At 44.3% G+C, this 13,578-nt stretch overlaps 1 protein-coding gene across 1 annotated transcript in view; it reads left to right on the top strand.

The window, feature by feature from the left end:
* Positions 1-11,204, top strand: part of SUGCT (succinyl-CoA:glutarate-CoA transferase) — a 3,450,745-nt gene extending 3,439,541 nt beyond the window's left edge. Inside the window, exon 14 of the mRNA XM_086964866.1 lies at positions 10,536-11,204. Within this exon, the coding sequence (XP_086820992.1) occupies positions 10,536-10,699 (164 nt within the window). The 3' untranslated portion in view covers positions 10,700-11,204. The remainder of the gene's footprint in view (positions 1-10,535) is intronic.
* The last annotated feature ends 2,374 nt before the right edge of the window (positions 11,205-13,578 follow it).

Consider the following 13,578-nt stretch of genomic DNA (forward strand, 5'->3'; position numbering starts at 1 on the left):
CTCATTTGAAGTGCCAGGGATGACACGTGGCAACAAGCCCCTTGGAACTGCATGTGGGACTTGATCCATTGTCATAGTCAGTGTCTCTTGGGTCATCAATCAATCAATCAGTGACACTTATAAAGCGCGCTACATACCCGTGGGGTCTCAAGGCGCTGGGGGGGGGGAGCCGCTACTGCTCGAACAGCCAGGTCTTCAGCTTCTTCCTGAAGGAGAGGTGGTCTTGGGTCAGGCGCAGGTCGGTTGGGAGGGAGTTCCAGGTCTTGGCGGCCAGGTGGGAGAAGGACCTTCCTCCTGTAGTCGCTCTTCGGATGCGGGGGACGGCGGCGAGGGCGTGGTTGGCTGATCGGAGGTGGCGTTTGGGAGCGTAGAAGTTGACTCGGCTGTTGAGGTAGCTCGGGCCTTGGTCGTGTAGGGCTTTGTGTGCGTGGGTGAGGAGGCGGAAGGTGATTCTTTTGTTGACGGGGAGCCAGTGAAGGTCTCGCAGATGTCCGGAGATGTGGCTGGTTCGTGGGATGTCGAGGATGAGTCTGGCTGAGGCGTTCTGGATCCGCTGGAGTCTCTTCTGGAGCTTGGCGGTGGTCCCGGCGTAGAGGGCGTTGCCGTAGTCCAGTCGGCTGGTGACGAGGGCCTGGGTGACGGTCTTCCTGGTCTCGGTGGGGATCCACCAGAAGATCTTCCGTAGCATGCGTAGGATGTTGAAGCATGCCGAGGAGACGTTGTTGACTTGCCTGGTCATGGAGAGGGAGGAGTCCAGGATGAAGCCCAGGTTGCGTGCATGGTCTGTCGGTTTGGGTGCGGTGCCCAGGGCGGGAGGCCACCAGGAGTCGTCCCAGGCGGAGGGAGAGGAGCCCAGGATGAGGACCTCCGTCTTGTCCGAGTTCAGTTTCAGGCGGCTGGTCGTCATCCACTCGGCTACCTCTTTCATCCCTTCGTGCAGGTTGGCTCTGGCGGCGGCGGGGTCGTTGGTCAGGGAGAGGATCAGCTGGGTGTCGTCGGCGTAGGAGATTATGCTGAGGTTGTGTTTGCGTACGATGGCCGCGAGGGGGCTCATGTAGACGTTGAAGAGGGTGGGGCTCAGAGATGATCCTTGGGGGACGCCGCAGATGACTTCGGTGGCCTCTGACTTGTACGGTGGTAGGCGGACTCTCTGTGTTCTCCCGTCGAGGAAGGAGGTGATCCACTCCAGCGCCTTGTCCTGGATTCCGACGTTGCTGAGGCGCCGTACTAGGGTGCGGTGGCAGACCGTGTCGAATGCCGCGGAGAGGTCTAGGAGGATGAGGGCCGCTGTTTCTCCATTGTCCATCAGGGCTCGGATGTCGTCGGTGGCGGCGATGAGGGCGGTCTCGGTGCTGTGGTTGGCTCGGAAGCCGGACTGTGAGGGGTCGAGGGATCCGTTCGTCTCGAGGAAAGCGGCCATCTGCTTGTTGACGGTCTTCTCGATGACTTTGGCTGGAAACGGGAGGAGCGAGATGGGGCGGTAATTCTTGAGGTCGGTGGGGTCCGCTGTTGGTTTCTTGAGTAGGGTCATCTTCTCCCATCGCAGAGGGAGGGTTGGAGCCAGCACCACTGAGAGCCACCACCACCTCCACCGCTCTCTACTGATTTTGCAGTACCTGAGAACAAGATGGAACAGACCCAATGCTCTTGTTTGCCTGCTTCTTGGGGAGCCTGCGGGTGCTCCCCTCTTGTTGTTTTGGAATCCCCCTTCTGCAAGTGAATGTTGGTCCAGCCAGTCCCAAAGTAGTTAGGGAGACATGAAAACAAGATTTCACTCCCCAGGGTTCTACGGCGGTTCTTGTCTTCCATGGAGAATGCTCACTGCTTCTGGACCCCTCTAGTGAAGACCAGAAAGAGCATCACCCTTTGGTTCTCCACCATGATATCACCCTTCTGTCTGGCCTGCCCTAGAATATGGTTGTGATCTCTATAGTGTAGGGGTTTGACCACCTCTAGTCTGGGGGCCGATCCCGGTGGTGGCAGTTGCACCAGGACTCAGAGACATTCAAGTGCATAGTACGGGGACATGCCCTCCGGAGCTACGCAGTCCCGGAACCAGGTCTCTAGAAAGTTGTCCATGTTCCCAGGGGTACCTTCAATGCATTCAGGCAGGCCTGTAATACGCAGATTGTTTCTCTGTGCCCTGTTCTCAATGTCATCAGCTCTACTTTCTAAACCTTGACTTTGTTTTCCACTTGTGTCATTCACTCTCTCATAGAAACTATTTCAGGTGTGGTTTCTTCCAGTGTGCGCTCAGTAGCCGTGCCTCTATAACTAGTTGATGGTGACCGTCTCTTATGAGCGTGATGTTTGTGGCCACTATGTCAATTTTCAGTTCAACATCCTCCTTGGATGCAGCTATGGCCTCTAGTATAGTGTCATGGGTGGCCACTGATTGATCTCCGGATGGAGGCTCTGCACTTGAAGTAATTGCATCTGAGGTAGTCAGGTCTGTGTCTGGAGAGGAGCTAGAGTACAGTATCTTTTTCTTTGTTGAGTATATGCCCATTCTGAGTGTTTAAATTAGGTCCAAGTGTATCGAGTCTGTCAGGAGGTGAAGGCACTCATGGTGCTGGGATCCTGACAGTTGCGGGTCGGGGACCACACCCATTGAGAGACCTACTCCTCCAGTACTAGCCACTGGCCCACGTGGTAGAACTACAACTTGTAGGGTTTGGCTCGCTGGGGCTGAATTACAGGGTAGGGAAAGACTGGAAAGATTTGTAGGTTCCCTCAGGTCCCAGAAACAAACAGCACCGGGCTAGGAATCAGTACAGTAGTACTGGGCAGCGCTGCAGCTCATAAGAGACACACTTAGCAGGAGGTCATATTCAATAGTTGGTAGCGTGCTGTAGCAGCTCATCACACCATGCTATCAGTCCTTGTGATTCATGCTCTGTTTCTTAAAGCCCTCTTGTGGGTGAGTACAGCGTTTTTCAGGGTCTGCAGGTCGCGCCTGTTGGGTGGTTTATCCTACGCAAGGTATAGGGACATGGGGCAGGAGTGCAGCTCTGCGGTTATACCTTCTCGGTATCTGTGAGTCCGGCGCGCAACACCCATTGGGCTCACGTCTGCGTCAGCCCGGGCTGACACGTCTTCGCGGGCTGGCGAGCATCTAATTGCAGTAGCACCCGAGTACTTAACAGGTCTTTAAAAGACCATTAATTATAAATGAGGCTTTTGCTGTGTTCACCCCTTTTTACAGCCACTCTGTCTGTGGTTGGAAGAATTAGCCCCCCATGTATCATGGCGGGGGTAATGGACTTGGGGCATGTGTCGCACTCCTCTCTCATCGCCCGGTGCTTGAACTTCTGTTGTTGCCTACCATTTGTTTGCAGGACCAGACTGGCTGTAGTGGGCATTGGCCATTTTACCGGGAGGCTGGAAGGGTGGGGGGCAATTTTGCAGTGGTGGGGTCAGCTTTTGTTACTGTGTGCCGGCTTTGCAGCACTGCTGCTGCAATATCAGCCCACAGTAAGAAAAGGAGCAGTGCTTCACACTTGCTGTGCCCCCATCCTCCACCTCCCCAAAAGAGGCTGGTCCGACAAAACTGCCAGGGCTGCTTTAGGTTCCCAGTCTGGCCATGCTTAAATGGCAACAGGAAACCCAAGACCATTTGTGTGAGCTGCCTGCTGTGAATAGGGTGGGCCCAGCAGGTCACTCTTGCTTCAAATGCGTGATGCTCACCTTTTAAGCAGGAGGTTGTGTTGTAATCACCCTGAGAGAAAGTGGCCGTGGCAAAGCTCGGGCTGTGGCACCACGCCAGTAACACGTTATTCCCGCTGTCTCCCTCCATGATAGCCTGGTATTTAAATGTTATGTCCCAAATAAATAAGCACATCTATAAAGGAGATTGTATTGCAAAGCAAACACATAGTGAACCTGATCTGCGGTTCTAATTGATTTTCAGTCTCATAAAATCACAACGCGTAATCTCACGGCCCTTGGCGAATCATGGAAACGGCTGGGATAAGTCTGTGCCCCGGAAGAATGTTTTTGATCGGATACGTGTCGGTATTTCGTGAAAGTTTGAGTATATTCTCAGGGGCTCTGCTAATATCTGCAAAATATGAAACGATGGAATGTTTTAATCGAGCGTAAGTGTGTTTGGTTGGTTACTCAGGTAACATGCAGTTAATTAATGCACGTAGTATTTACATGATTTTTGCTGTAGTTCATTTTTTCTTTTATGTGAAATATATTTATCGAAAGTGCAGACTTGTCACAGTAAATCTTTGTATAGAGTGGACGACTCCAGTGGGACGGATTTACATACGCGAGCCGTTTATTTATTTTTCCCCTCTCAATTAACAACTGTACTTTTCAAAGGAATAAAAACATTTCTCCACAAGCGGAAAAAGTATGTTCTCTTGTAACTGAAGAAAACAAATGAACTTTGTTCTACGGCAAGACATCTTTAGCAGGAAAGCACGTGAGACCTTCGTTAAGCCTCCTTTAAACAAAATATTTCTTAAGCAAGAGGGGAGATCCGTTGAAAGTCACGTTATCGTGAAAACCATTCTTTTCTTTGGCTGAGTAATATATGTGATTGGATTACGAGTGCAAATTGTCCAAGGTTTTTATGGACTCGCCGAGTTATCAGCCAACTAAAGAGAAAAGTATCTTTCCCTCACAGATCACGTTGCTATCTATGAAAAGGTCCTTTAGATGAGGCTGTGCACCGACTTACCTTATTCTTCGATAACGGTACTGAGCAGGCCTCCTGGGTCTGCAAATCGCGTGGAAAATGGATCTCCCGAAGAGGCCCTTGTTATGCACTATCTTCAAAATGAACCCTACGACATTTTGTGAAGCTATCTATAACTACTGCGCCTTTCCTCATCTACTTTTCGTGATTTGATTTTGAGCCTCCATTGTGGTAAACTATCCGCAGTCATTCAGGCAGCCATGCCTAACCTTGAGTGCCTTTTGGCTAATATTAGCGGACTAATGCGGATTGGTTATCTATCCTACGTCTACTGTAAATGCTGCCTACAATGGCCTGACAAATAATAGCCCTGGGTAGATTAGGTTCATGCTGCACATTATAAGCCTAGTAATTGGGAAACTACAAATCAAGACTGTTTCCTATTTGGAGGAAAAACATGTTAGCATTTATATTCAGGGTATGAACGCATGTTAAAATTTTGCAGACTATTAAATACATTTGATTCAAAATTGGTTTCAGAGTGTAATGAAGGCAACCAGGATCCGTGCTATAAGCATTGGGCTCATCTCCCACATTCATTTAATTTACCTGTTCTCCATCTCTTAAGTGAAAGTGCTCTCTGTAAAAAGGGAGACTGAATAGCAGATCTGCTTCACTTTCATGTCCAAATAATTTCACAGGGTTTTAGGCTTCCTTAGGAGATTCATTCTATAAGAATACACTTTGGTGGCTTTTATTGTGCATTTAGCGGATCAGGAGAGGTCATCAGGGTGATTAGACTCTAGATCTTGTGACCCATCTGTCGCCTCTTCTAGGGTCCTCCGAGGATTCCCTCACCACGCCATGCAAGTAAAGCTCACCTCAAACTAATAGCAGTCCTCATACAACCCCTCTTTTACCCAGAGGCGACCTCAGGGACTGATTCCTAGATCTACCCCTCACTGAATCGCCTGACTGAGTTTAGCATTACTTGCTGTTAAGGACCAGATTACACCACACTTGCGTCTGCTCATGATTTTTCTGTTTGACCGTCCTCATCACAGACCATTAAAAAAAAGGAAACTATTTCTGCCAGATATCCTGGTCCTAATAGTGTCAGAGACAGGGAAAGCGAGTAGTTGCCCAGAATGCAGATCTTTCTCAATGGGAAATTACATACCTACATGATCAAATGCGTGGTGCAGGACGCTCACAGCCTGCCATCGTTACTGACATCAAGCAACACTTCAATCCTAATTATACGAGAGCATTCATGGGAGATGCCACATTCCTTTTAGAACACTGAACGTTAACATTGAATTACGGTAACACAGGAAGCGTAGCCATGGCAACAAATAACCTGGGAAAGGCATACAGAGTGACTCGAGATACCCGTGGACAGGTAATGCACATGTAGTGCCGGACTTACATCTAGGGAGTAGAGACATGGTTGGACTCTTACCATCTTCCGCAAACTCTTGAAAACCTGGTTATTCAATCAATGAGTCATCTGGTAGCTATCCGTCACAGGTAGTCCGATATGCGCCGAGACACCCTCGGGTAGTTGTGCGCAATAAAAATCTCAAAAACATAAACATAAACTCTGGGGCACAAGGTACACTCATTCTTGGACTGACAAGCACGTGCACTGGGATAGATGAATGCTGACATGTGAGTAAAGGAGAGACACACAATGGGGCACCAAAAATACATAACCATTTTGTAGCAAATTCAGACTGTATAGTAAAAGGCACTGGGGGAGACACTATGGAACTTGGTGACTTTAGTTCTACATCGGAACAGTGACACATTGAACACATGTGGTGGCAAAACCCTTCAAAACATAATCTTGAAGCTCTCCGACAAAAAACCAAGGAACACAAACACGTATCCATGGGACTACAGCTTCCTTTTTCAGAGTAGTGATCCCAACAGCACGAAATCGATGCAAGAAACTTTCCAACATCATTAAAAAGGCTAGTAACCCTCAGACACTCTAGCTGTTGCCCGTAATAAAGAAAATTGTGAAAAATCCTTCCATTTCTTCATAGAAAAGTAAAACATATTAAGCTTTCTCTCTTGACCACAGTAGTCAATAACCCTCAAACATTATCCACAAAACATCAAAAGACTGGTTCTCTGTTAAATCGATTATGCAACATGACTTGATTAACACACTCACTAACATTAAGCCTTCCTCTTAGTTTTCTAAAGCGATTCCTGATGAAATTCCAAAAGATGTAAATGCGTCCTTTATTCCCTCCATGATAAACGTGATTACTTCCTTTCTGACTCAAGGTATAGTCCTGCTTGAAAACCCCTCTCCTTAAAAGAACATTTGCGCTGTCCTTGAAGATCTTAACAGCATCCACCCTATACCAACTCCCTCTTGAAAAATTATTAGATAGCTTTATTTAAAAGCAATTCAAAACATATAGATGAAAACAGTATGGACAATTTAATTCAGGGCAAAGATCCAGTAGCAGCATCGACACAGCAATGATAGAGATTGAGGGTGATGATTGCGCATTTTAAATGAAGTTGTATTGTGCCTTCTCATTCTTTTTGACCTGTCAGCAGCATTTAAGACAGCCATAACATCTTGAAAACCAGATTGAGGTCAGTGGCACTGTTTTGCAACGGTTTGAATCACATCTGGAAATTGTGCACACTAGGCGAAAGTTTGTAACTATACTTTCCGCCCATTCCACTTAAATAAGGAGTCCCTGAATGCTTAGTACTCTCCTCAGAGCTCTACAATGTATCTACAGAGCCCCGCAGCTCCTTCTTAGAACAATCTAACATAACTTTCAATCTGTAACTTAATGATGCTCAACTGTATCTGAAAGTCACTTCTCCTGAGGAGTCGACCAAATGCAATGAGTATGTGTACACCTCATTGCCCTAAACTTTTCCTCTTTTTCCTATTTTACTTCAATTTACAAGAACATGTTGTGCATAAACTATGGCATATGTGCACCCAATGACTTGTACAGCACATCTTACACGTTCAGCTGCCCTTGTGTCAGTTATTGTGTCCTTTAGCCCCCAAGAACAGTGGCATGATTTACAGTCAGACGATCTACACATATGCAGCATTGACACTGTAGATTCAGGCACCCCAGACAAATGTGGCTATGATGGCCACCAAGCACACTGAGGGTCACAACAGTGGTAGCTGTGAGATGCACAGATACTGGCATCTTAACATTTCACTGACTGCACTGCTCTGTGCTGGTGTTATGCCTTATTTTACTGACACAATATGCACTAAATAAGACTGTATACCCTCAGCATCACCACACATCACTGATTTGCCCCAGTGACCCTGCTTGTTTTGTGATTTCACAGATGTCTCGGAAAACGTTAGTTACAAGAAAGTTAAACAACTGAAGTCATCACCAGCACCATTGGACGGTCACGAAGTAAAACCAAGTTTGGCCATTCATAGCAAAATATGCAATTGGCTTTGTTATTCAGTGAGATTACCTTAATTATGTATTAATTACCTCACAAGTATAGACACTTAATACATGTCCAGCAAACCCGATAATCAATCACCTAGCCTTGTGTCTAACATCCCTGAATAAGCACTGAAAACATCAGAAAAGTACTGCTTTGCTTAAGGGACGACTGACAAACCTAATCCCTGATCCTTCCAGATGTGTCTTAGATGTTCAAAATAGTTGAACATTACATTCTTCTTAGATATTTTGAGAGGGCAAAAAAAGCAGACCAATTATGTTATCAATGAAGGTACGAAGAGAGTGCACATGGACCAAGAGAAAAGTAAGAAAGGCAAGATGAGAGAGAAGGTTCCAGTGTGAGTAGTTTTCTGATTGATGAATGTTCAATTGGAATTTTCTGGATATACGTTCAAATATGACTCCACATTAGTGCTGCAGTAAAAGTGATTTTGGTAGGGGAGAATGGTGCAGTGACGAAAGGATGACATCATTCTAATCATTGAAGAATATCTGTGTTTCTAACATGTGTGACCGAAGAGGAGGGTGAAGTCCTAGAAATGGGAATGTGGTGGCTGGATAAAGATCTGGGGCTAGATGTAGGTAATTCATATTTACCGACTCTTAAATACCGAATTTTACCGATTCGGTATTTAAGAGTCGGTAAATATGAAGGGGGGAGATGTAGGTATTACAGATTCTGTAAATACCGAATCGTTAATATTCGGTATTTACCGAATCTGTAAATACCAAATCGGTATTGCCCATTGATTCCTATGGGCCTTAAAGCCCATGGGAATCAATGGGCAATACCGATTCTGTAATTACAGAATACCGATTCTGTAATTACAGAATCGGTAAATTCCGAATTTTGCAAGGGTGCAGGGGGTGTCACTTTGACACCCTCTGGCACCCCAAAAATAGGCATGTGCGCCATGGGGCACACAGACATGCCCTAAGGGCATGTCTGTCTGTCACATGGCTAGGTGTGCATGCACACATGTGCATGCACACCTGAATTCGGTATTTTAACACCCAATTGGATTGGGTGGTAAAATACCGAATTTGTAGGGCCTTTGGGACTCAGAAGAGTCCCACCTACTTCTGTGAATTACCGAATCGGTAAAAATACCGATTCAGTATTTTACAGATTCTGTAAATTTACCGATTCGGTAAATTTACAGAATCTGTAAAATCTGGCCCCCTACATCTCAAGATGCCAAATACTGGTCGGAAACGGCCGAATTCGGCCGTTTCCGACCGGTATTTGCGACCTACATCGGGCCCTTAGTTACGCAAGTGGACATTTTTTATGGATGAGCTTGCGAACGCTGGAACAAGCAAGACGTTTTGAATAGAAGGAGAGTGTTGTGATGTGTGGTGGCATTAACATTATAAAAGTAGGACAGCTGTGGAAGGAATGAAAGAGAATGCAAAGCCCCACAATGTTTACTGATCTTGTTACCACGTACAATGGTACAGTTGGGCTTTTGTTTTCAGTGTGATAAGGTGGGGTGCTGTGCACTGAGGGGAATATTTATCAAGCAGTTGCATTGCCGGTGGGCCAAGGATCGGTGCAAGGGTGACGAAACTACTTTCTGCACATAAACAATCATTAATGGTCTTTTGCTATTTCTATATGAGTAGCACACAGAGAAAAGAAAAACAAGGAGAAATGAAAGTATTTCTCTTTGTTTCCTCATTTTACTGCCTGCTCTTGCATGATGTTAGTTTTTGCTGATGCCTCAGATTTACAGATCTTTGTAAATCTTGGGGAGCGTCAAAAAGCAATGGGTGTTGCAGTGGAATGCCCACAGCAAGACCCATTGCATGCCCCTTTTATGCAGATACCTGCGTAGAAGGGTACTGCATTTACAAAGCGGCGTTAAGCCACAAAAAGTGGCTTAACGCCACTTTGTAACTATGGAGCAGGGCATTGCGTCACAGGAACGTCATTAAAAGTGACATTCAGGTGGCGCTATGACCTTGCAAATATGCCCCTTAGTTCTTCATTAATGTTTCCTGATCCTTTGAGTTCAAACAGATAAAGTAGAGCAAAATGGAGAGTAGACTATCTCTCATATCTATTGTGCCTCTGACCTCCAAGGCTGAAGACAGGCGATACAAACTGTCACACTCCAAGAACACCAAACACAGCAAAGGGAACACATTGATAGGAGCCAAACTAGAGCATCTTCTGTACTAAAGATTCTTTCACTAGGTCTAAGCCTTTAAAAGTTCATCGTGAAAAATGCAGCAATTGTAGTGAAGTCAGCACATTATATGATAAAGAATTTGCAAATAATTTTAAAAAGTGTTCACGCCTTCTTAAAACACATTTTTATCTCTGCACCAATAAAATGCATTGCAGTCCATAAAATGGAAGCAATATCTCAAACACTATTCTTTTTATTTTCTTTCAGGCCCTGCCGTGAGATACAGTGATTTTGAAGTCTCAAGGCCCAACCCTCCACCTCTGATAGGACAGCACACTGTGGAGGTGCTGAGGGATACCTTGGGATATGAAGAGGTGGACATCAAGACACTGCTAACCACAAAAGTGGTGGCACAGCACCAAGTGAAATGAAACCTTCCTTCACCCAATTTGGAACATAGGGGTTTAATTCTTGGCCAGTGAATGAAGAATTTACACATGAAGAACATGCAATCCACAATAAACACTTGGTTTCACTTTTTATCTAGCAACCACATCATTTTTCTGTAAAGATTATTCAGATGCTATTGCCATGAAGCAATAACACAGTTGGGCATATTCTATTATTGAAGTTTATTTTGCAGTGTATATTGCTCAAAGGCATTTGCCCATCTCACCCCATGTTTAAATGAGCATGGAGAAAATATTTGTACTTATTTGTCACTGATTCCCCTTTTAAAAAAAACCTTTTTAATGATCGTGCTTGAAATCTGCAAACTCTAATGGGCTGGGTATGTTACCTTGAAAAACAAGAATAGCACTCCTCTAGCAACTCAGCTATAAAAATGTTGGTGGCTACTGGCTGTCTTCTGGTCAGAAGGATAGAAGGCACTATAAAGCCCTCCTTTAACACATGACATAATAAAACAACTATATGAAGTCTTGTTATTGTATTCACATTAATGTAGCAGTAGGGATATGACAAGATTCACACACAATGTATTTCTTTGCCATCTGACATGTGGTCTAATGGCCAAGCTGCTGTTCTGGATTCTTATGACATTGGTTCAAATCCCACCTTTTTTCACTTGACTGAAAATTGTGTGATTCTCTGAAATTCTGTTAAACTGAATGTAAATGTCATTGCGGAATTTTAAATGTGTAAGTCTCAAATGAATGTACACCCTCTATATCACTTCACATCATAACCCACTGAAATCGTATAATGATTGTCAACATGCTTTTCAAAATGATCGTCCATGTCACATTCACAATTGATCCAGCAGCTGTTCCTCAGTCAGTTATGAACTAGAGGTAACTGTTAATAACCTTAGGTTACTAATGTGATAAGCTGGGGTTTACTATACACAAACAATGCTAGTGTTTTGTCGATAATGATTCATTTTTAACTAAGTCCCAGCAGATCAGTTACTTTCGCACAAATTTGCAATGCACGGGTACCCAAAGCCCTGAAAAAAACTTATGTAAACATTGTCCTAAAACTGGGACTAGCAAAGGCACTTCTGAATAACTGTTTTTCAAGCTCAGTTCTTTGAAAACAACTGATCTCCCCACTGCCATGTTCAGAAGCCAAATGTCTTCCTTGTGATTTTTTTATTTTTGATATAATGTTATTGACAATGTTGCACCTCAGCAGTACCTCAGTTCCATAGAAGTATCTTTCTCTTGAGCATAAGGGTGCATCAAGAACTAGTGTGTTCCAATGTCTTGTGTGTAGGTCCTAACTTGCCATCATATTCTTCATTTCCTAAGCTTACTTCTTGGAGCTATTCTAAAAATTCCTTTGTGATGTTTCTCACAATGTCAGAACACCACCCTGTTGTTGGAATTTAAATTGAGAAGAAACTGACTAAAAACCGAATCTGGTCAAGTCTGACGTTATCATTTTCAGTTCCAAAAGAATAGTATAAGTATTTCTGGGGCTTGTTTCACTACTTGTAAATCAATGTGCCTTCATAAATCGAAGATGTGTCATTTAGTAGTATTGGCTAACTGCATACAAAACATGTAATGCCAATCACAAAGCCATAAATTAAGGCAATTCAAAATCTGTTATCCCAAACAAAATAAAAAACAACCACATGAGTTTAGCCTAGAAGGTAACACATTGGATTATTAAAGCTACATTTTGTACCTAGGCAACTGGTTATCTCTTCCCAATCCTGGTCTCATCACCTTGCTGAAGTTTTGGATATAACAGCAAAGATAACAACACTATCATATGCAAGTTTGTGGCTAGCTCCTTGAATTGTACACAAGGACTTACAGAAGCAACGATCAAACGAGCCATACTCTATGAATGTGCTCAGAGGTGCAGAGCTATGGGCTGCCCAGAGCACCTTGTTACAGTGGAAGTTATTTTTCTTTGCTGTTTCTGGGCCCATATAGCGAGTTCTTTAGCTTTGTCATTTCACTCAGATTCTATACTTCACCCACAGTGGCATTGGTCCTCTGATGGACCTTGCTACGTCCCAGTGAAGGGTGAGAAATCAGGGTGTCAAACTGTTGACAACACAAAGACAACCAATAATTAGTAGACAACTCAGAAATCAGTGATCTCATTTAAGTACAATACTCTCAGATTATTACTTTATCATGCATTAGAAATCAGATACTGGTAAGCACAGTTTCTATGGAAAGAACATCAAGACACATAATAAAAGACTCAGACAAATTTGAGATAATTTGGTTATTGAATTAAAGATCCAAAATCAATGTAAGTAACATTTTAAGCAGTTAAGTCATGAGTCTTACAGCTCGTAGTATAACACTACATATTTAATCAAAGCACATTTAATGGTGAAAAAAGAATCCATAAAGAAGATGGTTCAGATTAGAGTTTCCTATCACCAGCAAAGGTGAGAGCATGGTTCAAAAGAGTTGTCTTAGCATGGGAAAAGGGATCAAATTAGAGTCCTCTAAGGAAAAGTCTATAGCAATGAGCAAGGAGAAAGGAGCTATATTCAGGAAATTCCCAAGTCTGGTCTCTCACCAGACAGCTCCAAATTGTCCAGAGGCAAGTTCATCAGCAGAGGGAAAAAGGCAAGGACATGAAAAAGATAGTTCAGCAGGTAAGCTAAATAGGTAGGAATTCGAGAGAGACTCCATCCCTCCTTCTTGAAAAGTCACTTTTTATACTCCACACAGTCCATCTGTGACACCAGTTGTCGCCATAAAATGTCTGATCGCCATGTGACCATTCTTCTGCTCATCAGGTACAAAATTGATACTCCAGCATATATGTTTCCATTTAGCTCATGAGAAACAACTGTCCATTCTGTCCACACAGG

The sequence above is a fragment of the Lissotriton vulgaris genome, chromosome 4_1 (assembly GCF_964263255.1).
Source record: "Lissotriton vulgaris chromosome 4_1, aLisVul1.2, whole genome shotgun sequence".
Lineage (NCBI taxonomy): Eukaryota > Metazoa > Chordata > Amphibia > Caudata > Salamandridae > Lissotriton > Lissotriton vulgaris.